Raw genomic sequence first — 26,274 nt, 5'->3', positions numbered from 1 at the left:
AAGGAATATGTTGATCTTGAACCATCGTTTTTCATTACATGGAGACAAAAGCTGTTGATGGAAATTCTTGAAAAAAATGCAAACATTGCAAGAAATTCCCAAACTCTCTCAAATCCTCTCTGAATGTAACGAAATAAAGGAACGCGGAAATGCTCATTTCAAATCTCGGAATTTGGAGTTGGCTGAAAAGGAATATCAACAAGCGTTAAGTCGTTTAACTGTGTTTATACGAGAATATTACAAGTCTATCGGGAGTACAAGTAGTCAGACTACAGATCAAGCAGAACCAAAAAACGAACAACAAGAAAATAATAGTGCCGATAAAACACAGAATGAGGAGCAATCATTGAATAATAACCCTACAATTGAACAAACACTCGATATGGATCGCAACAATATTTCTAAAGAAGATGATGTGTTACTTACTGAGAAGGAAAGTATTGAATTGTTAGCAAAAAATTTAAATGTATTCGAGGATGTCAGCAACAAAAGCAATGAAGTGAAAGCTCTACTTGTTGTACTTTATTCAAATTTAGCCTTGACGTACTATCAATTAAGCCTGTACTCTCGAAGTTTGGAATATTGCACCATTATTTTGGATTACCTCGATCAAAATCATTACAAATCACTGTATAAGAGATCACAATGTTTTGAACAAGTCAACAATTTTCAGTCGAGTTATCAAGACATGAAAAAGCTCAATGAAATGGTCATGGAGCGAAAAAACAAATCATCGGCTTGTACTTCAGAAAATATAATTCCTGAGGCAATGGCCAAGAAAATACTCGAAGAGACCGAGAGATTAAGAAAAAAAGCAGAAGAGGAGCAGAAAAAACAACTCGATGACATGTTAGGTCAACTGAAAGATGTTGGTAATCAATTACTTGGAGCTTTTGGACTTAGTTTGGACAATTTTTCACTTAACAAAGATCCCAACTCGGGTGGATATTCCATCTCCATGAAAAAGTGAATGGTTTGTGATCACACAACAACGTTGCAATATCATTCTTTGGTGACAGAATTGACAATATAATAGGCACAGATCTTTATCAAACAAAGGCCTTCAATTCCTGAAATCACGAATTGAGAATTAAATCAATAACAAAAATGAAGCCTCTCACTCACTCTTCTTCCACGCACTCATCGTCAGCCAAATCGCTTCTCATGAAAAAGTTGCTTGTTCAATTTCAAATTCAGACAAAACATGAATATCCTCATAATTATGCACCTTCCAAAGGCTTTTTAGATTGGAGTAACCAACCAAATCCGTACCGATCATTTATCGGAGAGGATGCAAAGCCTTTACAAACGCTTTCATTGAACGAAGAATTAATCTTGAACAAGGCTAAACATTTGAAAGGATTTGATGAAATATACTTGGAACAGAAAGGAATTTCGAAGGAATCATCATCAGAGGAATTTCTTCTTCCGAGTGGCTCGGTAGAATTGAATGAAAAGAGTTTGAGTGAATTTATGTTCTATAGTATGAGTTTGTCTGCTACAAAGAAATACAAGCATAATAGTTGGAGGTAAATATATCAATGGTTTGAAAGATTATTGCATTCATATCTATATTCAATATATACATTTATAACTTAACAAACGTGGTCACACTTTGTGGATTAATCTTAACTTAGTTTGAGAGTGAATCCATCAAGTGGAAATCTTCATCCGTGCGAAGTGTATTGTATTTTAGATTGTGACCTGAGTGCCATGACGGAATCACCATCAAAAACAGCAGTTGAGAAGCATCAAGGATCCTCCACTCATGTCTATTCGTATCATCCAAAATATCATGCATTGCAATTAAGAAGTGAATGGAAGACGATTTCACTTGTGAACGATCTATTACTTTCATCCAAACCAAATCAAGTCAAACATGATGATTGGAATAGATTTTTTGCAGTAGGATTATGCACAGTGAATTATCGAGAAACTTGGAAGGTAGGTCAGCAATGATCATGACAATGGCTTTCTTAATAATTTTCAAAAGTATGGAATTCGTTCATACCGATATTCTCAATTGGATTCTGGACACGCCATTGCTGCATTGAAATATAGCGCCTCGTTATTTGGTTGGGATTGTATTGTCCTCAATGATCACCCTCTTGTGACTTCAAAATTAATGGAAACCGTTTTAGGATTAGACCAGTTTAATGAGACTGAAATGAAAGAGTATGAGAGGGAAAAGGAAAAATTCGAAGCAATTCTTTTGATAGACACAAAACCAAAATTCAAGCTCAATCACGAAGGACTGCACATCGAAAATACTCCTCCAGTTTCAATGTATCACGTTTCCATTTTACACGAAAAAACTCATCTCTGTAATGACATGATGAATGGAAAAATCAAAGCACAAAGATATGGAAAACCAAATTTATTGTGCAGCGAGCATCAACATTGGCCTCAAATGGAGCCAATTCCAGAACTGTGCAACTTGACGAAGCCATATCCATGGTCATTGTTGTCTAATCATGATCGATCCTTGAATGATCTTTTCAAGAGAACACCGATCCAATTTTTAGATGCGCTTCCCTGTACGCTCACCGCTCAACAAGTAATTAGAACAAGAAGAAGCGCTCAAAATTTTGACGGTGTCACAGTTATTGAAAATAAGGACCAATTTTTCTCCATGTTGGAAAAACTATTGCCATCTCGATATCCTTCATTATGGAGATGTCTCTCTCCATACGATAACTTTACCCAAAATGGTTGTAATGTTCATCTTGTTATATTTGTTCATCGAGTGAAAGGACTGGAAAGAGGAATGTATCTTTTATATAGAGGACTTGAGAATATGAATGATAAAATAACGAGTGAGAACGTTCTCAATAAGATCAAACAGGATTGGAACATGAGTTTTGATTGGCACATGATAGATCAAAAACTCCCTCTTTTCAAACTTGTCTCCAACGACTTGAGAAAATTTGCAAAACTTTCTTCATGTGTGCAAGATATTGCAAGTGATAGTTGTTTCAGTATGGCAATGGTCACATTTAACTTTGGAACTCATATTGAAAAGAAGGGTCCATATGGATTTAAAGAATTGTACTGGGAAGCTGGATATATTGGTCACATTTTGTATTTAGAAGCAGAAAGAATGGGATTGAGAGCAACTGGTATCGGATGTTTCTTTGATGATACCATTCTAGAAAATGTTTTACAAGTTGAAGAAGAAGACTCATATTCTGTTTTGAATGAAATTGATGATAGTGAAAATTCAGACATTGATGCAATTCAAAATTATCAAGATTTGTATCATTTCACAATTGGAAAACCTGTGGAAGATAGTAGAATTCAAAATGTTTCTCCATATATTGAAAATTATGATAAATTTGAATGAGCGGATTTGGGTGATTAACGTTTACATTTACATTGGGGTGAATTGTTTGATTATTGTGAACTAGATTTAATAGTGAAGGTTTTGAGAGACACTAATCACTACTTCTTGACCTGACAGTTGACTCTGCTATCTTTCCAGAATGGGTCGAATCAACATTTTACAAAGATTGACCGGAGTTGGAGTTGAGGGAGCAAAAACCTTATTTTGCGCAAGCACAAACCTATATTTCCATTCCGAGAGAGGAACCCTTCTCCAAACCCGCGCACATGCTTTAAATCTCATCTGCAGATGCAGCACTCCTGGAATTTTTATTTTACTTTCCTTCTGCTTCTTATTGCCGCTGCATCCATCATGTTGTGGAATGATGGTAATCTCAGTCAAGCTGTTTCAAGCATTGCGGTCAGAATCTTTCTTTGGCTTGAATTGATTCTCCGCTTTCCCTTTGGATATTTTCCAGTTAATGTCCAAACAAGATGTACAAAATATTTCTGGATTTGCGTTTTCTGGTGTGAAATCAGAGCAGTTACAAGTATTGACACCAACAACATGTCAAGGCATTTCTGCTCAACAATTATCTCATTTCCAAAATGTATACCCAAATTTTGCATGTCAAGGATTCAGACCAGAATGTCTTAAAAACATTCCAGCTCCCTCTTTTCAAGGGATTTCAGGAAATTGTCTGGCGGTCCTATCCATTGAGAATATTAAGGCCTTAATATTCAGCTACACAACAGTTAAATCCATCTTCATGCTCTGTGTTTTATTATTCCAAAAAAATGAAAACACAAGTTCGTGAGCTTTGGCGGTCAACATTGAATAACAATCCGTACATGCTCTTATTGATATTTTCAAATCTTGATGCTCGCACGCTCTTTAAAAGTTGTAGTTTAGTTTGCCGAGAATGGTATCAATTGTTTTTTGATCCGAGTCTTGATCATGAATCATTCCGAAAATCACTTCTCAAAATTGTTTATTTAAATGATATGTCTCAAAAGATGCAATTAAAACATCAGTGGAATCATTCTTACTCACAGGAAACGTATTCTCATTTTGATGACATTAAATCAATCCTTTTGAAAAACAATGAACAATCATTAACAGCCTTTTCTCAACTGCTCATCAAAACGGAAAAGAAAAAGAAAAAACCAAGTTCAAGAAAATATCTCACAATCAACTCGGTGTGTGAGCTCATTCCAATGATTCGACATCCAGAAAGAGCTTTGAAACTTTCAACAGAAAATTCAGAACTATTAAGAAAACATCGAGAAGATGCAAAGTTACCATCGTTTCCACTGACTCATTGGAAATTTAAATTGAAAGAAGATTGCGGTTTTTCCATTTGTCATTATTTAATGGCTCATACATTTTCAGTACTTGATACGAAACTGTGCTTGGACATTACTTGTACATTGACACAGAAGAGTCTTCTTTCTACACCAATTTCTGTTGCTTCTAGCAAAAGTTCCATTATTGTGTTGAAAATAGAAATGACCTATCATCCACAATTTCAAAAACAATACAAGAAAAAGTTCAATATTGATGGAAAGAGAGAATGTTATATTTACTCAGTTTATCTATTGTATCAATCTGATAGAATATTTTATTTGAAAAAGTATTTAATATGTGACTATTTGAGTGGAAATGTGGATTATTTGGAAGATGTCAGCAATTTTTTGAAACCCATGAAATTGCACAATCATATTTATGGAGACAAAACTCAATTTTCATTTCATATTGGAGAATGGGATTCACACACATTCGACATTGTTCTATTTATTGATCATGTTTTTCAAATTGTATATGTTTGTGTTGAGAATATGTGCTTATGTGGATTTACAAGCATTGTTCACAAAAAGGTTGACCCTCTCTATGCACCTCTCCAAGTGATCCCTTTTGAAACTTTTTCAGTTTCAAGCCGACCTTTAGTAGATGCAATTGCCTTTAATTTCACAAAGGCCTTTCAACAAGAAGGCGTCACATTGGCCAATCCTGAAAAATATTCTGACTTTGTGGTATTGGAAATCAAGATGGCATGTCACGAGATGGTTGATGGTCTTGAAGGTCATTTATATGCCGAAAAGTTTTATACAGTTATTGCCAAAAAGGTCAATAACAACAACAATACTATCTGCAAAGAACATGATACATCTTCACCATACTCCATACTATGGAAGCGTTTCTCTCAATTTCTCATTTACAAGGAACAAACATTTAAGAGGTGGTACGATCATGGTGAATGTGAAGTATGTGCCAAATTTATCGATCAAGGACGACTACTCCAGTTCAAAGGAGACCACACGGAAGCTCTTTTTAATTATTATGGTTACTATGATGAGGCACCGATTTTCAAATTCGTTTCACATTCATGGAATATTGAATCCATTTCGTACTCTCCATGTTTATTTCCAAGCCAAGAGGAACGCACAAGCATGTTGATACTTCCAAAGCATCTCATTCTGGAAAGCTCGTCGAATATGGAGGATTTTTGTCGTCCATCCTTTGATCGAGCCATGTACAAGACGACTCAGATGGAAGTGTTGACCTTTGACGCGAATTGTAAATGTGCTCTGAGATTGAATGAAGTGTATCAACGATATGAATTGGTTTTTTATTAAGAGAGATGTTCAGAATCTGTGACCATTTTTTTCCCTCACAGACAGTTTGATAGAATTTTATACTACTCAGTTTGCTTTAACATGTTTATTGTTGGATAAATCGAAGTTTATGGAATAAACGTAGTTTTACTCTCACGTGGAACAACAATATAGTTCTTGAAACAATGGTACTACAAAAGTTCGGAATTTAAGACAATGCAAATGATTGGTTAATTGACATTCAGAAAAGATATACTAAAGAAGAAGTAAGAGAGGAATTGGTTTTTCACTAAATTCTTCTTTTTTGACCTTTCAAACAGCAGATCCTAATTGACTTTGATTTGTAATATCTCTCTGAACCCAAGATCAACACATTGGTGGTAAACGTTCCAGTTTAAGGCTCCCGATGAATTTTAGAGTATTTAACGGGAGCATGGTCTAGTGGTATGATTCCTGCTTTGGGTGCAGGAGGCCATGGGTTCGATTCCCATTGCTCCCCTTTGATTTTTGTTGGGGGTCTGTAATTAATTTTCCGAAGAATCACAACCATTTACGAGGGACTACAGTTGCAGAAATTGCCAATCAGGCTGGAATTTTTTTGCAGGTTGACATTTTGGCATTTCTAACCTCAATTTCAAAAAATCTTCTCAAAACAGTGCAACAATGCTCCGTCCAATCACGTTACAAGTCAACCAATTTGCCCTCGCGAAGTGGCTTGTTGCAGCTTTTTCCACCACTCCAATAAATCATCCTTTCTCTTCACTTGGAGGATGATGAAGGTCGAAACTAAAAAAAATATTCACATTCACACTCACCGCATCAAACAAGGATGTCAACAACAACGCCGGAGATGAGCTCATCTCCGCACCAACAACAATGCTTGGGTATTCTTCTTCTTCTCCTATTACTTCTCCTATTCGTTGGAGACATCGAACTTGTCAACCAGGTTCACGCAACATCTTCGCCATCTTCATCAGTTCAAGCCATTCCCTTTGTTTCGCTCATTCATGAAGAGAATCGTGATCATTCTTCTTTGATTGAACAAGAGAGTCATTCCTTTCCACTCTCTTCTGAAAATAATTTGATGAACCAGTTGAATCGATTGCACACACTCATGAATCGAAGAGAAATGATTCATTCATTTTCTGTAAACAATTTGAAACGTGTGAACAACCTTAACAACAATGAAGAAGAACAATATACTCAGATTGTGAAACAATTGGATGAACCTCGAAGTCAGTTTATTGTCAAATTGAAAGAATTTACAAATGAATTCAATCAAGATGAAGCACACAATGCATCACCAATGGATGAAGCAACAACAACAACTACTAACTCTGAATGGATTCAAACCATGGTCATAAAATCTGGTAAACCTTTGGGAATTTCAAATGTCTTTGCAGTGGTTGCCAAAACGTCAGAAATCATTTCACATGTTGCTTCTTCTTCATCTTCGAACAAAGCCATTGAATGGATTGCTGAATATGAACCAAGATTCAAAAGTGCTTTGAATTTTCAAAAAATTCAACAATTCGCTCAAATCCAACAAAACACAGAATTTGCAGTGTTCAACGTCTCATCAAGTTCTTTCAAATTGAACACTGCAAATTCTGTTGATGAGAATGACAACAAGAACCATTTGATACACGTCATTATTACCATTCTTCCATCTCTCGATGCCATTCTTGTCAATCAAGAACTCGAAGAAGCTCATCTCATTGCCAATGAATTGAATTCCAAATTCAGAGAATTATTATCCAAACAACATCAATATCAACATCAACAACAACAAGAATGGAACTTCAATAAGAATGATCATCATCCTTCTTCAATGATTTCTCCAGTTCAAGTTTCTTCAAAGGATAAACTGGAAATGAGTTTTTCTCCACTTGTGGCTCAACGTGTGAGTGAAATTTTGAAAGAACATTCACATGTTCATTTCATTGAAAGAAAACACGAGTATCAATTGTTGAATAAGAAATCAAGTGTCATGATGCAAGGATTTGGTCTTTCTCCAAGTGTTGGAATGTCTGCCACTCCATTCTATGATATGGGAATTTTAGGAAATGGACAAATTGTGGGAGTCTCAGACACTGGAATTGATTGGGACAATTGTTTATTTAGAGATTCAAACAATCCCATTGTGAAAACCAATAAGGTCAATATGAATCATCGTAAAATTGTTGGATATGACACAGTGACTGTTATTTCAGGATTTAGTTCCATCTCCTCGGATGGTCAAGACGGAGTGAATGGACATGGAACTCATGTGGTTGGTTCTGTTTGTGGAAGTATTCAAAATTTGACTTTCAATTCGAATGCCAATCCAATCAATGAATATCATGGAATGGCTCCAAATGCAAGAGTTTATTTTACAGATATACAAAAAAACTGGAAATCCACAATTATTGATTCCTGCTTCATATGAAAATGACATTTTCAAACCTGCTTATAATAGTGGAGCAAGAATTTTTTCAAATTCGTGGGGAGCCAGTGCTGAAGCTTATTTTTCATGTAGTTACGATTGTAAAGATTGTGTGTGGAGGGTTTCAGTTAGTGGTTATAGAGCTGGACAGAGGGTGACAGATGACACTTGTCGAGCCTTGTTTGGAAGCGACTCTTGTTGCTCTGTTTTCAATCAGTATAACACTCAATGTCAAGATGTGGATCAAACATTGTGGAGTTACCAAGATAGTGTCATTCTTTTTTGCACAGGTAAGTGTGAGAGTTTTGAGAATGGACAATTTTTTCACAAAACCATTTTGATGTTCCTGTCACATTATATCTATTTATAGGGAAATTCAGGAGCCATTTCTTCGAAAGGAAATATTGGATCTCCTGCAGTGGCAAAGAATTCAGTCTCTGTGGGTGCCAGTATGACCTCAAATTCTGCATTCGAGGAATCAGTGTATTATGAAGATTTTAAAAACAAAATTCAAAACGCTGGGTTACCATTCTCAACCCCTGATCAATGTTGTGCCTATAATGGAGAGAAACAAGATATTGGTAAGTTGACCAGTCTTTTTTTCAATGATGGAATCATTTGGAATTCTCTTTTAACCATTTTTGGGAATTTGTGAAATTTTAACAGTTCGTGGTTACTGCTGTCCAAGTCAAGTGAAGACCAAATACACCAGCAATCCATCCATCTACAACGAATTCAATTTGGCTTACTGTAAGTATTCATGTCCTTTCCTTTCGAATCTCCATATCCATCTCATCTTCCTTATCATGATAATACTAATTATCGTTTCACCTTTCTGATCAAAATAATAATCATTTCATCGTTTAGTCTCTTCGAGAGGTCCAGCAGTTGGAAATCGTATCAAACCTGACGTGACAGGAATTGGTTACAATGTTGTGAGTGCTCATTCCGATGGTAATACCAACACCAATCAATGTGGAACCATGCCTCCATCTCAAGCCAATACAGCTGCTCTCATTACTAAAGAAGGTTTGTACTTTTAGATCTCTTTAAATATCAAATACATAATGTATCACAGGAACCTCCATGGCCACTCCATTGACTGCTGGAGCCACTGCATTGTTGAGAGAGTTCTTTCAAACCAAAATGAACATTTCGAATCCTTCAGGTCCTTTATTGAAAGCTGCACTCGTTCATAGTTCCATTCCAATGAGTGGAAGTGTGGCCTATTCCACCGATGAAACTCAACGATTCAAACTCTCAGATTTGGGAAGTCCAAACCCCTATGAAGGTTTTGGAAGAGTTTATTTGGGAAGTTTGTTACAAAATCAAGATGGCACTCCTTTGAAAATTCTCGTCCAAGAACAATCCTTTAAAAACATTTCAGACTCTCTCAAATTATGTTTCAAGAGAAGAAATGGAAACAAAAGTACCATTCAAACTTCACCCTTTTTTAAGGCCACTTTGGCATGGTATGATTATCCAGGAAGTGTTGCAGTTGTGCCTCAACTTTTGAGTGATTTGGATTTATTCGTCAATACCTATGTGAGTAGTAGTAGTAGTAGTAGTAGCAGTTCATCCACCACGACAGAAATTTCAAAACTTTCAGTGATTGCTGGAAATTATGGAAACCGAGTGGATAGGACAAACAATGTGGAGCGAGTGGTGGTGAATCAATTACCAGATTCATCCTCCAGCGATCGTTCAGTCTATGTGAGTGTGGCTGTCTATGTGTCGAAAATCTTGAAAACAGAAAGACAACTTTTTGCTCTCTTATTGACCTATCCGAATGAAATGTTTGAGGCAGTGGATCCAACTTCTTGTATCTATAGCACTGATTTACCATTCTCAATTTCATATGGAGCTATTGTTGGAATTGTGATTGGAGTATTGTTGGCAATGGTGTTGGTTGTGGCTTTGGTGGTAGCAGTGGTGTATTTCATTGTGAAACGACACCAATCACAAAAGAGAACTGCTTTTGATGGTGTTCGAGAGAATCTCATCTCAGACTATGCTTACTATACTCAAAGATAGATGTTGTAATTATTGATAGAGTGTAAAATAAGATTCTTCTTCTATAATCGACCCTTAATCATTTCACTTTTCTCTGTGTGAATATAAACATTTCAATTATATAATAGGTTAAATAGGTTACAGTGTGAATTTAAAGTATTCAATCAAAACATTTAAAAAAAATGTCATCAGAATCAAATAGACACCAAACAACATCATCATCCTCGTCGTCGGAGCAACAAGCACAACAACAAACAAAACCATCCAAACAAGATTCAAAATTACAGAAAATCCGAGAAAGTCGAACGCTAGAGTTTATTCGTCCTCATCGGTGTGATATTCGTTTAGAAGAATTCTATGCTGGTACTTGGAAAACATTTAATCCACTCGTGTCGTTTAAATTATTTTCAACCTATTTGCAATGTTTACGTTCCGAGGTTGGACAAGAACCTACCACTCCACTTCATTACATTAGTGATGATGCCTACGATATTTACAAACAAGTCTATCAAAGTGGAAGAGTGAGAGAAAAGTTTTTTCAAAATACTGTGAATTTGATGGCAAAAGAAAGGCTTTCCGAGAGACAACAACAGCAGCAAACGAAAGAAGAAACTTCGAATGTCAGTTCTTCTGAAAATTCAACAAGAACAGCACAACAACCAAAGGTCAGCTTACCTGAATTGCAGAGATTAAAGAAGTAATCAGTTATTATTGCATTTTGCTGTTCCAGATCATTTTGGAAATGAAGATTTCTTGGGAGGACGGTATTGAGCTGCCTAATAAAAGAAGAACTGAACTCTGAGTCGTGTCACTCACATGATTGCTCGCTTGGCAACTTGATCGACTGATGATATTGTTGCTTTCTGTTTTAGATTTCGAAACGAAAATGTTGCTTGATGCTGAAGTTGCCTCATCTTCTGCTCAGAAGCCATTGCTTCCACCAAAAGAGCGAGCAATCATGTGAGTGACACGACTCAGAAAAACATGGCTCATTGAGCTTCCTTATTCAGTTACTGGCCATAACTTTACTCCTTAATTCCATCATCACTCATCACAGCAACTGAATGTGGAAGGAAGTTCAAGAGGGACAATGGAACAAAGCAGATCGCACTCCACTCTTACAAATTTTACTTTTGAAGTAAATTTTCTCCGTACGACCACGAGCAGAAGACTTCTTCCCAAAAGCAGAGCGAAAGTTCTCTAAAAAAATTCTTCGGCATCATTGTCATCCTTTTGAAGCATGGCTCTTGTTGAATTGCTCACTTCACCTCTTGGACTCGGTCTCAGCATTGGGCTCACTCTTGTAATTATTTACTTTGTCTTCTTTACTGGAAATAATGATGAGCCTCCAACCAATGAAAGTGATGAAATTGTGCACTCCAATAGAACTGGAATTACTCGTAAAGAGGTGGCCGAACACAACTCGATGGACGATTTGTGGGTGATTATTGATAACAAGGTGTATGATTTGACCAAGTTTGCTCCCTCTCATCCTGGTGGTGATGTTATTGCCCGTAATGCTGGTGGTGATGCTACTGCAGGATTTTATGGCATTCAACATCCCGAGAGAGCCTTCGTTGAAATTGAGGACATGATTGTTGGTACTTTGAAGGAAGAGGAACACGCCAAATTCTTCACTCCTGAAGAAATTTCCAAGCACAATACTGAGAAGGATTGTTGGATTGTTATTGCTACTCGCGTTTATAATGTTACTCCCTTCCTCAAGTCTCACCCAGGTGGTGTTTCAGCAATTATGAAGTATGCCGGTGGTAAACAAGATGCTACCAAGGCTTTCCTCGACAATCCAAGCCATCCATTCCCTGATGCCAAATCAGATTTGTATCCACTCTTTATTGGATATGTTTCAAAGGACGGAACCAATCCATTCTCTGAAAACAAGAAGAAGGCAGCAGTTGAAAAACAAAAGAAGCTTGCTGTTAAATAATTGAAGGAGTGTCATTGAATTTTCAGTAGTGCTTTTTTACATCATTCCCGATGGACTTCACAACAATAATGACACCTAGATCTAGTAGAGCTCTCTAATCATCATCATTAAAAACAAATTGTATAAACATTTATTTTGAATCTCAAATCATCATGTATAAATCAACTCGGAACAACAACCTTGAGTGGATTTAATGATCCCTCTCCGTGTTCTCCGTTTTGGCAACAACTCTAACACCTCTTCTGAAAAAAGATGAAGAAAAAAATGTCGATCGATGATTCGTATGGAACGGCCGATGAAACCAATCACAACGAGACGGTCGGGATTGCACCAATTCACCATCATCAGCATCAACACATTAATTACATAGATGCTCCCATGAAACGAAAAAAGAAATCATCGGAGGCTCATACATATGGATCTTTTGTTGCCTATTGTTTTTGCGTCAATTATATTTTAGGAGTTGGTGTTTTGGGTAGGTACTTCTTGATGTGTTGTTGCAATGGTGCTATATTGAACTCTTTCAAATGCATTTTGCTCAAATATGCAATCATCCTGAAATCATTCAACTATTTTCAATTTAATGAATGGTCCACTTCTCGTTTGATTGAAAACATTCAATGAATCACAAAATACTTACCATTTTTTAAATGTTCAGGTGTTCCGAATGGTTTTCAACAAGGTGGTGTTTTAATTGGACCTATTTTTCTCTTTATTGTCACAATATTTGCAGCATTGGTTTTGAATTGGATTTTGGAGACATTGTGTCGGGCAAATGCCTTCATGAAAGTACAAGAAAAACAAAAATTGGAAGAAAAATCATCTCTTCTTCATCATGACAATGCATCAATGGGCACTAGTAGCGCTGCTGTTGATGGTAACGGAACTGTTGTTGCTACTGCCACTTCTGACACTGAAAACATTCTTTCAACAGTTGCTGGCACTCAATATTCGCCATTCGTTCAAGAACGAGTGGTCATCGAGGACCATACGACCACAAGTGAGCTTTTTGAATTTCCACAACGAAGATATGAAATGAATGAATTGAGTCGATTGTTTTTGGGAAGAATTGGAAAAGTCATTTATGAAATTGCATTGTGTTGCTACTTGTATGGTTCTTTGTGGAGTTATTCAACAGTTTTTGCAGAGTCAATGGCTTCACATGTTCCTCTACCAATTAATGGATGGTTTACGTGCAATGTGTATTCAGATAATTCTTCCACTTGTGACGCCTTGTACAAAATTTATGTGGGGCTTTATGCTCTTGTAGTTGTGCCAATGACATGTTTGAATTTGACTGAACAAAAACCAGTTCGTAAGTTTAATGATATTCTTGACCATAATTCATATTGACATGAACTGTACATTCTTTATGCATTCTTCTGATGTGATTTTTGAAATATCATGTTGAACCTTTGCCTATTGTTTGAATAATTTTCCAAATCTTTGTCTGTTGCTCTAGAAATTATTCTCACCATCTTTAGATATGCGGCTTTAGCACTCATGATTGGAGTGGCATTTATTTCCATGTTTTTAGATCCTTATTCGAGATATCCTTCAAATCCACATACAGCCATGGAGAGGCATCCTCCTTACGTGTCTGAAACCTATCTAGCAAAGAGGACAAGGAATCTACATTCTGTTGCCAATTTGTATTTATTCTCAAATTTTGCACCACTCAGTTCCTGGTTTGGTAAGTTGCAATACTTATTGACATCCAATTTCATCATGACCATATTTATCACACTGAACAACGTTGACATACCATTTTTATATTTGATATTTTTGAAATTACACAGTGTGAACCAGTGAGAAATAAGAAGCATTTACCTGCAATTTTTACATCCACTTTTATCACAACCTATTTGTTCTACACACTTTTAGGTATTGTTCTGGCTGTGTATTATGGAGATAATATTTTGGGAACATGCTCTCTAAATTTTGGATATTACAGAGGAGGAAAACCATTTGGAATGAGTACACCTATTTGGGCCGAACTAATTGTCTATGTAATTATTCTATTCCCTGCCATTGATGTTTTGTCAGCCTTTCCATTGGTAAGTCGAAAGTGTTCTTCTCATTTTGCACAACTAATTATCATGACCCGTTCAATGAATTATTTTCTAATATTAAAATTTCACCTGAAATTTTTCATTTTCACTCTTAATATATTCATAATATTTAGAATGCAATCACTCTCGGAAATAATATTCATGCTGCCTTTTTCACAGGAACTAAATGGATGGATAGTCGAAAGGTACAAGTGGTGTTCCGTTTGATTGCAGCTGTTCCACCAATTATTGGAGCATTATTTGTTTCTAATTTGGAATTTAGTAAGTAGGCCTTTTTGAAATATTAATGGGAGTGACATTATGTTCTCCTTGTTTGTTTGTTCTTGCATTATCTCGTATTGAAGTTTTGAAATATGTTGGATTATTTGGCTTCCTCATTACATTTGTAATTCCTCCAACTTTATTTCTGGTTTCAAAATACAAAGCTCGCAAGCAATTTGGCACCGAGAAAACCCCATATACCAGATCTATCATCAGCTCTCCAATTTTGGCTGTCATTTGCATATTGTTCGGCGTTGCTGCTATTATTTATTGTATCATTGCAAATATTGTGGAGAGTGTTATCCAGAAATAAAAATATCTTTTTTTCGAACAATATTAGTATCGTGTTGTAAAATTGTTTAAATAAACACTTCTTGAGACAATTTAGTGTTGTGTTTACTGCTCTCAGTAAATTCTGTTTTTGGGCCTCACAAAAGCGGTGGGTATAACACAGACGGCTGCCACGAGAGAAATTGCTCCAAAAACTCCCAATATTCCTCCAACCATGTAATAAGTTTCAAAGAGTGGAGAGATGGCCTCCAAAATGTTGACTTGATCTTCTTGTTTGTTTGTGTAACATTTTACAACGTCACCTTCTTTCATTGGATAATACAGACCTGTTTCAGCCATATTATAAGGTAAATTGCTTGTTAAATTAATATATTGGGACAATCCTAAAGTTGAATTTTTCAACGATAAAAATTGTACTCTAAAATAGCAATGAAGTCCTCTATCCAGATACTTTCCTCTTTCCGCACAATTATAACTAGTATCGAGGAGTGTGCAATTATGTTCCCATGTTAGAGCATTGGGGTCACTCTTAAACGTTGGATCATTATCAATGACCTCGAAAAAATATCCACACAATCCTAACTGAACACCTCCGAGAATTGAACAAATGACAATTGTCGGAATTACAAATGTAAGAAGAAAGAGCCAATGAGGAGTATCTCCTTTCATCAGTTTGGCAGAAATTGAATTAGGGTCTTCAACAGGTTCATTGGTTGAAGATGCAGCAAAAGATGGATTCTTTGGAATAGGATTTTCTTCCTTCACTTGCGTTGCTGGATCACTATTAGTGTAATTCTTATTGGAGGTATTTTGTGGGGGCTGAGGCGAAAGAGGTGGAAGTATTACTTCAGTAAATCCTTTTCCGTATTGATCTTGTTTTTGAGTTGGCAAAGCCTTGGCAGGTGTAGGTTGTTGCTCGGAATCGTCGATCACCAATGGAGATGGATGATGTTTTTGAGAATAATGAATTGCAGGTGATGTTCTGGCAGTTGTGGAGTTGGAGATTCCCGATCTGTTATATTTTGAAGTCGTATGATGATTGTTGTTGTTATTGGCCTCTTCTTCCTCACTTAATGAGTCATTTCCATCATTATCATCCGTACCATCCACTTCATCTTCAAATCGTATTTTCCCATTCTTCTTTGACTTCTTCAATTTGTTTTTAATTTTACTTTTCAAACCGTTGTTGCTGGTGGTGGATCGATGATCCGAAACTCCTTGCTCATGAAATTTCTCATTCTTATCATCAAACATAATGACTTCATCAATGACTTTTTGAGCACTATTGTTATTGTAGGATTGACTATTCGTCGATATCATGTTGTTATTATTGTTCAAATTATTGGAAGAAGAGGTAATCATCATATCCGATAAATCATCGAGCTCTACATTGGAGTTACTCATTGTTGTAATTGGATAACGTTGAGTAAAGTTGTTATTGGCTGTTGATGATGATGATGATGATTGATAATTCGAGCTGTTACTTCCCATCGAAGTGCCATCGTAGGGATTGATGGCATAGGGATTCATTTCAGAAATTTTTTATGGATTTGTTTTGTTCCAAAAACCGCAAATGGGTGTGATGACTTTTATGGAATTAAAAAATTTTGGCTCACACGAAAATCGATGCGTTAATGGAGATTTTCATTGAAAATGGATCAATTTAATTAAATTAAAGTTATTATATTCTCAATGAATGATTTTAATTATAGGGTCTGATGATTTGACTGTAATATTTGGCCGAGTTCTTAATGTGACGATCAAGATTAGGACTCTTGTAATCGACGTACACAATGCCAAAACGACATCTGTATCCATTGGCCCATTCAAAGTTGTCCATGAGACTCCAAACTATTAAATTCACACACACGTATATATCAATTCATTCATTGAAAATTGTTTCCATGTGGTGATCAAGAATTATTTGTCCAACAATTAATAACACAGACACTTAACAATACTCACCATAATATGCTTTCACATTCACTCCATCTTGCATGACTGCCTTGGAAACTTCAGCCAAATAATCATGAATATAATTTTGTCTGAACGTGTCATTCAATGCTTGTGGAATGGGCATTTCACTTTCATTTGGAACATCAACTCCATTTTCTGTCACATAAATCATCTTGGGCTGATATCTGTGTTGAATCCAATTCAAAATGGAACGAATTCCAGGAGCATAGACATAGAGCCAATCAGAATCTGCCATAGGACCAATAGGGACTCCATTCTTGTAGCTACACAAAAATTGTTTTTTTGAAATGTTTCATTGCACGATTTGTACTCGATGCATGTCAATCAAACAACAACAACAACTCACCTTGAACCAATGGTTCTCTGATCATCATTGAAAGTTCTTTGATAAACTGGCGGAAGAGGTGTGTCTCTATTTCCAATATAGTTGCTCGTATAGTGATTAAGACCAATAAAATCAACCGATCCTTTCAGTAACTTCTTTTGTTCGGGTGTGAATTGGGGTAATCTGCCTCCTTCCACAAAGTCCTTCATTACTTGAGGATAGTCCCCAAAGAAAACTGGGTCAGCAAACCAACCAAATCCAAACTGGAGAGCTCTCTCACATGCATCATAGTCCGCCTGAGTATTGGTTAATGGATAAAAAAAATTTGAATTCAATGCAATACCAATTCTTCCATTTTGATGTTTCTGATACTTGTCACGATACACTTTAACAGCAACAGCATGTGATAATAATTGGGAATGTGTTGCCAAATAAGGGGCCTTAGAACAAGTATTATACAAACACATAGAGGGATCAATAAAGTTGTGAGAGAGTACGCAAAGTACTTACTGTGGAGGAGTTTGAACTACCAGGAGCCAAGCCTTCATTGCCATAACCTAGTACGGATGTCACAAATGGTTCATTGAAAGTGATCCAGTCCTTGACACGATCTCCAAATTTTGCAAAACATAAATCTGCATAATCTTTAAAGGCCTCGACCACTTCCTTGGAGTTAAGCCATCCTCCATATAGATCTGAGGCAATGAATAAAACGTTTCAAAGATGCTCATACTCACCTTGTAAATGTTGAGGCAAATCCCAGTGATAACTATGTTCGATTGTTGCATCAAAACAAATTCCATTTTCAAAAGAACAAACACACTTACAGTGTGACTGCAACATTAATTCCTGCATTCACCAACGTGTTAATTTCTTTATCGTAGTGATCAATTCCTTTTTGATTAATACCATCTTTAATGAGACCTGTTGGAATTAATCGTGACCAACTGATACTCATTCGATAATTTTTCACACCTAAATACTTCATCAACTCCACGTCCTCTTTAACTTTATGATAATGATCATCAGCAACGTCACCAGTTTGATTCATATAAATTTTACCAGGAATGTGACTCCATATATCCCAAATACTTTTTCAAGATTTTGTGAAATGGAGCACAGGATTATTGAAAACCTACCTCATTCCTCTTCCATCCTCATTGTATGCTCCTTCCTAATGCGTGAAAAAACATAAAAAAATAAATAAAAATAAATAAAATTTCAAAATCGAGAATACAATATGGTCGATGATTATAATTGAGTAATTAATTTTAATTTCATTGATCCTCTCTACCGTTCATGAACGTAACATTGCAATACATACAATTTGGTAGGCTGCTGTAGCAACGCCAAATCTAAAGTCTTTCGGAAATATCAAATCATCCATAGATCTTCTCTTCGCTTCGATCACTGAATGATCTCCAAGCATTAAGAATGCGTTCATTCCGACAAGAAACACAATGATTATCCAATGAAAACTTGGTACTCTCCGATAATGAACAACAGTTTTCATCGTACTTAACATTTTTTTATGATCATAAATCTAAAAAGTGCCAAATAAGGCATGAAAGAAATGATGAAGACAAAAAAATTTATTGACAAAGTTCGTTCATTGCATCCGTATATCCTGGATGAAAAAGGCTTAACCTTAAAGAGAACCTCCCCTCAATCTCAACACCAAATGCAAGGTAGAATCCTTCTGAACGCTGTAATCAGACAAGGTTCTTCCATCCTCTAATTGTTTTCCTGCGAAAATCAATCGTTGTTGATCGGCTGGAATCCCTTCCTTATCGGCTATTTTGCTCTTGACGTTCTCGATCGAGTCATTGGACTCTACTTCCAAGGTAATGGTCTTACCAGTCAAGGTTTTCACAAAGATTTGCATGTTGAATGTTTTTTTTGATGTTGAGTGTGTGTTTGAGTGTTCTGTGTGGCGTTTTATGAGCAATAAAAGTGAAATTCGAGATCCTAAAAAAACAAATGAACTGGTTCAGCAGCTTTCACTTGTTCTTGTGATGATTTGAAAGCACCCATCATTCTTGGAGAAATGATGAACCAAAAAGTAAGTTAGAGACACCATTGGACCTTCTTTCTGTGTGTGTTTCAAAATCATAAAGTTGATGGGTTGAACAAGTGAAAGCGTAATGAATCTTCATTTCAAAAAAAGCACTGTCATGAGATGTAATGATGCAATTTCAAATTGCAAAAGTTTGTTTTTTCAAAACCAAAAAAATGATTTCATCACCTTCAAACTCTTCGCCGTTGACTTTTTCTACCTCGGAAGTGAATGTTATGAATCATCAAGAGGTGGATACAGTTGAGGATGTAAGATCTATCTACTCACGTCCATTAACTCTGGAAGAGATGATTGCGCAAAATGATGCCGAAATTGATGAAGCTGTAAGAATGGGTATTGTGGATTATTCGGTCTTGTATGATGATGAAAAGGAGCCCTTTGAGGATAATTTTGATGAAAGTAGTAGTGATGAACAGGTGGATTTTGAGGAAATTGAGGAAGAACGAAAATCTTGGGCAAAGAAAAAGAAACGCCACGGACATGCCACATTAAAGAGAAATAATTATGATGATTTAAATTTGTATTCGGATGATATGGTCCTTTTAGCAAAGATCGAACAACGAAAATTTAATTGGTATCTAAACAAAGGACTTGCTGAACAAATCAATGAAAACAGTATCAAACTCAAGTTTAAACCAAAGGGATATGGTCACACAGATGATGCATTCTACATGTCCAAAATGGATAATATTTGTGTGGTATGTGGTACTGACAAGGAGCTAACGCGACACCATATTGTAAGCTTTGAATATAGAAAATGTATGCCAGAATTTGTCAGATCTCACTCTAGTCATGACATTTGTCTTTTGTGTGCTCATTGCCACGAAGAATACGAAACAGAAGCATTCAAGTTAAGAAAACAAATTTCAGAACAATATAATTCGCCACTTGGAGGAGTTGGAATTACAAAGAATTTGCATTATGCATCTGCAAAGAAAGCTGCTAACGCTCTTCTCAAATGTCGTGACACACTTCCAAGAAATCGTGTCGAGGAGTTGGAGAAGGGATTGAGGCAATTTCTTAAATCTTGGAAGCAATGTACTGTCACGGTAGAACCAAGTAATAATGACAACGACGAGGAAGATTCAGAAGAACCAATACCAAAGCATGTTCTTGAAATGATTTTAACACTACAAGTGAACGACAAGACCATGTTTGTTTCTCATGGTGAAGGTGTTATCAAAAATTTGAAGCAACAATCGGCCAACGATGAGGATTACCTGAACAAATTAGATGCCTTTTGTAGAATGTGGAGACAGCATTTTGTCGACGTTTTAAAACCAAAATTCATGAGTCCACATTGGAAAGTGGACAAGAGGATTAGACGTGGCGAGCATGACGATCCAAACAAGAGAACTCTCATCAATGAGTAAGATCAATTGAGCTCAACCCATGAATGCTCTATTTCTCCCTTAATTTCAACTCATGTGAAGCTATGATCTCAATATTCAGCAATAATTATTCATTTCGAATTAACTTGATCAGAAATTGTGCCATCACTTCGAGTGGTGATTGCATCTATTTTGCTGTCTAGGCCCATCCACCACAAAAAGTAAGAAATGATTAAAAATGTCCATGTTTTACATTTGTTTCAAATCATTTCGAAATTCTAAAGATGCAATCTTTTCAAATGCCATCAAATCACAATCAGAACAATGCCGACTATTGTCACGAGACATTTCAGTTTTATACATTCTTGATGTCATTTGACAACATTTGTTCAACACCACTACTCTTCTGTGTTTTAAAAATCCCAAACCATCAACACAAAAAAACATTCCTAATGGCCCCCAAAGTGGTTCCTTCCTCCTTCTCTTCTTCTTCCTCAAAAGATTCTCTTGTAAGTAATGAATTCACTCACATCCATTCTCCCTCCTCACCTACCTGTCACTTGGACCTTTCATTCAATTGGTCATTATCAAACCCCTCAAATCTCCACACACGGAGTTTCAGAAAGAAGACGAACTATGCAGTGAATTAGATGAAGCAGCCAAACTCATGGTGGCTCATGTTCTCGGCGAAAGTGACGATGCGGCTTCAGTCTCCAATGTGGCAAACTCTGGCAAAGTACAACCCAAACAACCCACTCTCCTTGCCGGTTGCTGTTCCATGAGACTCTTCATCATTTTACTCATTTTGATACTTTTAATTGCTTGTTCCGTGTTCATTTGGTTGGCCTCGTATATTGGTTCCACTCAAGCATTGAACGCCCTGAGTGGAGATTTAATTTCACGTGTCGGTGAGAAGGTGATGACTTTTATGGATTCTGAATTGTCTCCCTATATGAAATTGACTTGGACTTTGGCAGATGATTTCAATAATGGAATTATTGGGAAATCTCCATCGCTCAAATATTTGTTTTCAAGATATCGAATTTACAATCCATTTGCTGTTGGAGTTTTCTTTCCGTTGGAATTATATACTTATTTGATTAGTGGCACTCCACCCAATGAAGTTCTCACCTTTGGTTACAAACCTTTCAATTTCACAGGTATGTTTTTGTTAGAATCAACATTTTATGACCAATCCTTTTTGAAACGCTGATAAATGTCAACTGTCACATGCTAACCTTTGGTGCCCCGATTATCGCAATGACTGGAATATTTTTCAAAATCATCCTCTTGTTCAACAATGCATAGGAGTCACTGTCATGTATGCCAACTCTACCGATGGAAGTCTCATGGGTGTTTTCAACAACGACACTCGTCCATTCATCATTTCTCAACAAGAGTATTGGAAAAGATCCTTTCAACTCTTTAATCAATTGGGTGTGGATGGAGTCTTCGGAGAACCCTACGTCGTCAAAGATTCAGGTGTTTGTATTTATTACACAGTCAAGTTATACGATCCCATTCTATATGCACAAGGTCAGAAACAAGTCATTGGTCTCTCCAAAACCAATCTCTCCCTAAACAATATTCAAAAGTTTTTACAAAAACTCTCCTTAATTGGAGATGGATTTGTTCTGGTGGCAGAGAGAAATGACATGGTCATTGGTGGATCCATTAATACGACCGCCTTGGATGGAAAATCTCGTATATCCTTGTTTTCACTCACTTCAAAGAATGCAGGAGCATTAATGCAACAAGTGAAAGACTTGTATGGTTCTCTGAACCAAACGCCAAGACAAATCGAAGTGAATAGTCTTGGTGTGGATTACATCATTCAAAAGATGGAATATTCCTTTCAGAATATTCAATGGAATGTCTTTTTGGTGGTCTATAAGGAAGAAATTGCACGAACGACGAATATTAATACGTACATTTCAGTGGGTGTGGCTGTAGGTGTTGTTACGATTGGTATTTTGTGTAGTGTTGTGATTGGTTATGTCATTTCTCAACCATTGAGATATTTGGAAAAACAATTTATGAAAATCAAAACGTTTGATTTGGAGAGAGTCATCTTCATTTCAAGCAAATTCAAAGAAGTGGATAGTATTTATAGAGATCTTCATGAAATGGTTCAATGGTTGAATGAATTCAAAAGTTTCTTACCAGAGAATGTATTCAATCAATTGAAAAATCTGCAACTCAACACCAATGATAGTGACAAACAACCTGAAACGAAGTCCTCATCCCTCCATCAACAAGAACAACAACAAGAGAATCGTCCATCATCTTCTCATCATCATGATGCACTCTCCTCTCAGAAATCGATCAGTGTTGTCTTTATCCATCTGCACGATTTTGTAAAGACACATTCATCTCTGGAAATTACTCATACCTTCGCCAAGATTGCCAGTGGTTTGAGTACATTGGCAAAAACCTTAAAGGCCGATTTGCAAATTCACAGCGTTGAAGAATTTCAACTCTCCTTTACTGAGGAAGGAGAAGGTTCAAGATCTTTCAATAAGAAGAAACCCAATTTGGTGGCATTGGAGAGTTCTTTAAAGATTTCTAAAGTGTTGGATAATATTGGAAAATCGAACAGAAAGAATGCAAACAAGTTAAAGTATTCGATTGGCATTTCTTCGGGAATTTCGAATGTAGGAAATTTGGGATCTTCAAATTTGAGAGTGTACTCCATTGTTGGACCATTGTTGAGTAATGCGAGAAAGATGTCACAATTATGTCGAGCATTGAAATGTAAAATTCTCACGGACATTGTATGCTCGGAGGCACAATCTCAGTTTGTGGTGAGACCTGTGTCTTCATCGGGAGAAGAATATCAGAAATGTGTGAAATCGGTGTTTGAGGTCATTAAGGAAAATGTCGTTGAAAAAGATGGTAAGTGAAATTCAATCTTTTGAGATAAGTTTGAAAGAATTAATGATATTTCGATATACTTACATGTCAAACATATGACCGCGAATGAATGTTCAGAATGGATGTATGAATTGGAACAGCAAAAAGCAAATCAACGATTCAAAGATTTCCAAAGCGCATTTTCTCTCTTTGAAAGTCATGCTTACCACTCAAACAGCTTCCACAAGAACGTCAACATTCCACATCAACAACAACAACCATTCATTCATTCACTCACGACAGTGCATCAAGTCATGGAACAAATTTCTCAATCACAAAATCTCCTTCAAGAACACTTGGAGAAATTCCCTGAAGATTCACTCATCACGAAACGTCTCTTACGAGTCCTTGATACATTAAAAGAAGAAGGTTTGAAGACTATGAAGAATGATGATGACCTTGATGATGATGGCCATTCTCTGATTCAAGTTCTTTTAGATTATCATTCTGAAATTTCCACCACTTTGAAGGCCATTCTTCCCCTGTCAAGAAGTCATCATGCTGAACAAGAGGATATCGATCCACAGACACCACCACCACCACAACAACAACATGACAGCGACATGGAGATCACACTACTTGAATGACACAAGATGATACTTTTTCAATTGTCTTTGAATTCTGTAATAAAAGATTCTCTTCAATTCTCACTCAACAACATTTCACACATTCAAGTTGGATGAAATCAAGTGCTAAAAAAAGAAAAAATTTGATCTCAGAGTTTTCCTCCACAACTTCTCTCGAATCCATTCCAGTACTGAGTTTCTTTCGTCGTTCCATCGTTTCATCCTTTCCATTCTGATCATATCTACATACATTCAGCAACATTGTTCAAAGTACTTTTTCAAAAGCTTTACCGAAATCAACAACTTGTTGAAATTTCATCCTTCATCAAAACACTCTCTTGAAGGAGAAAACCACTTATAACAACATCAACCAGGCTCATTATTCATCTAAACACCATTCCGAGTGTTTATCAATTCTTGAACAACATTCCCATATATACTGATTGGTGTTGATTTCTGCAGAATTTTCCATCGTGTATTTTATAATTATAGGCTCATCCTTTCATCAAACCCCTATCATCATCATCAATCTGTCGAGGATGGTCTTTGTACTTTCATGCGGATCCAATGTTTATTCCCAATGTTGCCAAAAGGGATCAGAGAAAATTACAACCTTGAGTCCTATTACGTTATTACCGGAGGGAGTTTCTCTCGTTAATGTAAAGAAAATTGCTTGTGGAAGAGAACACACCATGATGTTACTTCGTGATGGGCGATTGTTCGGTATTGGACACAATCAACACGGTCAAATTTTCGGAAAAACACAAGCCCAGTATTCTGAATTTCTTAAAATTGACAGTTCTTCTTTTCTTTCAGTTGGGGATACCATTGTAGATGTATTTTGTACACAAATCAATACCTATGTCATTACTGAATGTGGAAAAATATATTGGTCAGGATGGGAAAATCTTCATAGTGAGAAGAATTATCTCAAAATGCAAAATATGGATGGCATAAAAAGTATAGACTATTTTGTGACAAATTCAAATGCTGTCCATTGCTTTATTAGTTCACGTATGTATTTTGATCTAACTAAGTTTCTGACATTCTTTATTATAATGACAATTTGTTGTGGATTCCTAATAATGACTAAACTGACAATTTGTTGTCGATTTCGATATTGTTGTCCTTTTTTTAAAGATGGCAAGCTTTTCTCATGTGGTTGGAATTCGCATGGTCAACTAAGGTAGGTTATTATCATAGTCTCAATAAGTAGACATGTATGATTTTTTAACTTTTTCTTAGTATTGGAACAAAAATTGATTCTTATGGTGCTCTGCAAGAAGTTGACTTTGATGTCAGAAAAATTAAATGTATTGCTTTGGGAGCTCAATTTTCTGTATTAGCAACTACTGATGACGTTCTGTATGGTAAGTTATTTGATGATATTCCAATAGTTTACCAAAATTTTGCTCCACGTTGATGCGAATACAGGTTGTGGATCGAATGGAGATTTTCAGCTTTCTTCTGGATACTCAACCTCTGATGTATTCTCAGTGATTGACACACCTTTCAAGGATAAAAAAATTAGGAATATTGTTTGTGGAGGTTTTCACACACTTGTGCAGCTTGAGAATGAAGAAATTTGGGGTTGTGGAAAGAATATTTCCTCAGACACCTTTGTACAACTCGATATCAATGAGCCAATTCGAGCGATGGGTGCTGGGTGGCAATTTTTCATTTGTCTTGGGGAGAGCATGAAATTATATGTCTGTGGAACCAACACCTATGGTATGTGACGAATTTATTTTGACATTCACGTTTGTAATTTCAACTGCAATCCTTATTGACGTCTTACAGGCCAATTGAGCACATCGAATTGTGATGATCAGAATCACATCACATGTCTTCCTCCGCACCCTCTCATAACTTCTTACACTGAAAAGACAGTGTTTGATTGTGGAGAATTTTATACTTTTTGCTATTCAACCTCGGATTGTATTGGTAATCACTTTATTTTCATGCAGTCCATTCTGAATCGCGCAAATGGAATCACAAACAAAGAGACGAATAGTCACTATCATAGCGACAGTCTCTTCTTGTCAGACATTAATATTCTGTCCAGCGATACTTCCCTCCAATAGTGTAAAATGAGGGTCATTAAATCTATTTACTACGTCCCATTTCATATATCACAAGGT

At 36.4% G+C, this 26,274-nt stretch overlaps 13 protein-coding genes across 13 annotated transcripts; 10 read left to right on the top strand and 3 right to left on the bottom strand.

Annotated features, from left to right (window-relative positions):
• Positions 1-76: 76 nt before the first annotated feature.
• On the top strand, positions 77-970 carry FDP41_002532 (uncharacterized protein; the record flags this gene model as incomplete). The annotated part of the gene is made up of 1 exon (XM_044705737.1): positions 77-970. The coding sequence occupies one exon, from the start codon at positions 77-79 to the stop codon at positions 968-970; it is 894 nt and encodes a 297-aa protein (XP_044563425.1).
• Positions 971-1,107: 137 nt separating this feature from the next.
• Positions 1,108-3,343, top strand: FDP41_002531 (uncharacterized protein; the record flags this gene model as incomplete). Its single annotated transcript, XM_044705736.1, has 3 exons — positions 1,108-1,529; positions 1,638-1,944; positions 1,994-3,343. The coding sequence occupies 3 exons, from the start codon at positions 1,108-1,110 to the stop codon at positions 3,341-3,343; spliced, it is 2,079 nt and encodes a 692-aa protein (XP_044563424.1).
• A 776-nt stretch (positions 3,344-4,119) lies between these two features.
• On the top strand, positions 4,120-5,958 carry FDP41_002530 (uncharacterized protein; the record flags this gene model as incomplete). Its single annotated transcript, XM_044705735.1, has 1 exon — positions 4,120-5,958. The coding sequence occupies one exon, from the start codon at positions 4,120-4,122 to the stop codon at positions 5,956-5,958; it is 1,839 nt and encodes a 612-aa protein (XP_044563423.1).
• Positions 5,959-6,766: 808 nt separating this feature from the next.
• Positions 6,767-10,396, top strand: FDP41_002529 (uncharacterized protein; the record flags this gene model as incomplete). The annotated part of the gene is made up of 6 exons (XM_044705733.1): positions 6,767-8,218; positions 8,316-8,652; positions 8,743-8,943; positions 9,029-9,112; positions 9,230-9,391; positions 9,441-10,396. The coding sequence occupies 6 exons, from the start codon at positions 6,767-6,769 to the stop codon at positions 10,394-10,396; spliced, it is 3,192 nt and encodes a 1,063-aa protein (XP_044563422.1).
• Positions 10,397-10,557: 161 nt separating this feature from the next.
• FDP41_002528 (uncharacterized protein) lies at positions 10,558-11,076 on the top strand (the record flags this gene model as incomplete). The annotated part of the gene is made up of 1 exon (XM_044705732.1): positions 10,558-11,076. The coding sequence occupies one exon, from the start codon at positions 10,558-10,560 to the stop codon at positions 11,074-11,076; it is 519 nt and encodes a 172-aa protein (XP_044563421.1).
• Positions 11,077-11,615: 539 nt separating this feature from the next.
• FDP41_002527 (uncharacterized protein) lies at positions 11,616-12,320 on the top strand (the record flags this gene model as incomplete). Its single annotated transcript, XM_044705731.1, has 1 exon — positions 11,616-12,320. The coding sequence occupies one exon, from the start codon at positions 11,616-11,618 to the stop codon at positions 12,318-12,320; it is 705 nt and encodes a 234-aa protein (XP_044563420.1).
• A 264-nt stretch (positions 12,321-12,584) lies between these two features.
• FDP41_002526 (uncharacterized protein) lies at positions 12,585-14,966 on the top strand (the record flags this gene model as incomplete). Its single annotated transcript, XM_044705730.1, has 6 exons — positions 12,585-12,795; positions 12,979-13,635; positions 13,783-14,013; positions 14,205-14,377; positions 14,506-14,653; positions 14,737-14,966. 6 exons carry the CDS (start codon positions 12,585-12,587, stop codon positions 14,964-14,966), a joined length of 1,650 nt encoding a protein of 549 aa, XP_044563419.1.
• A 92-nt stretch (positions 14,967-15,058) lies between these two features.
• On the bottom strand, positions 15,059-16,474 carry FDP41_002525 (uncharacterized protein; the record flags this gene model as incomplete). The annotated part of the gene is made up of 1 exon (XM_044705729.1): positions 15,059-16,474. One exon carries the CDS (start codon positions 16,472-16,474, stop codon positions 15,059-15,061), a length of 1,416 nt encoding a protein of 471 aa, XP_044563418.1.
• A 172-nt stretch (positions 16,475-16,646) lies between these two features.
• Positions 16,647-18,771, bottom strand: FDP41_002524 (uncharacterized protein; the record flags this gene model as incomplete). The annotated part of the gene is made up of 8 exons (XM_044705728.1): positions 16,647-16,795; positions 16,910-17,184; positions 17,268-17,686; positions 17,757-17,941; positions 17,984-18,015; positions 18,074-18,337; positions 18,386-18,420; positions 18,571-18,771. 8 exons carry the CDS (start codon positions 18,769-18,771, stop codon positions 16,647-16,649), a joined length of 1,560 nt encoding a protein of 519 aa, XP_044563417.1.
• A 123-nt stretch (positions 18,772-18,894) lies between these two features.
• Positions 18,895-19,131, bottom strand: FDP41_002523 (uncharacterized protein; the record flags this gene model as incomplete). The annotated part of the gene is made up of 1 exon (XM_044705727.1): positions 18,895-19,131. The coding sequence occupies one exon, from the start codon at positions 19,129-19,131 to the stop codon at positions 18,895-18,897; it is 237 nt and encodes a 78-aa protein (XP_044563416.1).
• A 347-nt stretch (positions 19,132-19,478) lies between these two features.
• Positions 19,479-20,696, top strand: FDP41_002522 (uncharacterized protein; the record flags this gene model as incomplete). Its single annotated transcript, XM_044705726.1, has 1 exon — positions 19,479-20,696. The coding sequence occupies one exon, from the start codon at positions 19,479-19,481 to the stop codon at positions 20,694-20,696; it is 1,218 nt and encodes a 405-aa protein (XP_044563415.1).
• A 410-nt stretch (positions 20,697-21,106) lies between these two features.
• On the top strand, positions 21,107-24,154 carry FDP41_002521 (uncharacterized protein; the record flags this gene model as incomplete). Its single annotated transcript, XM_044705725.1, has 4 exons — positions 21,107-21,163; positions 21,277-21,814; positions 21,963-23,549; positions 23,646-24,154. The coding sequence occupies 4 exons, from the start codon at positions 21,107-21,109 to the stop codon at positions 24,152-24,154; spliced, it is 2,691 nt and encodes an 896-aa protein (XP_044563414.1).
• A 518-nt stretch (positions 24,155-24,672) lies between these two features.
• On the top strand, positions 24,673-26,217 carry FDP41_002520 (uncharacterized protein; the record flags this gene model as incomplete). Its single annotated transcript, XM_044705724.1, has 5 exons — positions 24,673-25,147; positions 25,274-25,319; positions 25,379-25,503; positions 25,568-25,864; positions 25,934-26,217. 5 exons carry the CDS (start codon positions 24,673-24,675, stop codon positions 26,215-26,217), a joined length of 1,227 nt encoding a protein of 408 aa, XP_044563413.1.
• Between the last annotated feature and the right edge of the window lie 57 nt (positions 26,218-26,274).

The sequence above is a fragment of the Naegleria fowleri genome (genome assembly GCF_008403515.1).
Source record: "Naegleria fowleri strain ATCC 30894 chromosome Unknown tig29, whole genome shotgun sequence".
In the NCBI taxonomy this organism is placed as follows: Eukaryota; Heterolobosea; class Eutetramitea; order Acrasida; family Naegleriidae; genus Naegleria; species Naegleria fowleri.
Note: the sequence above shows the minus strand (reverse complement) of the source record. Positions and strands in the feature narration are given on the sequence as shown.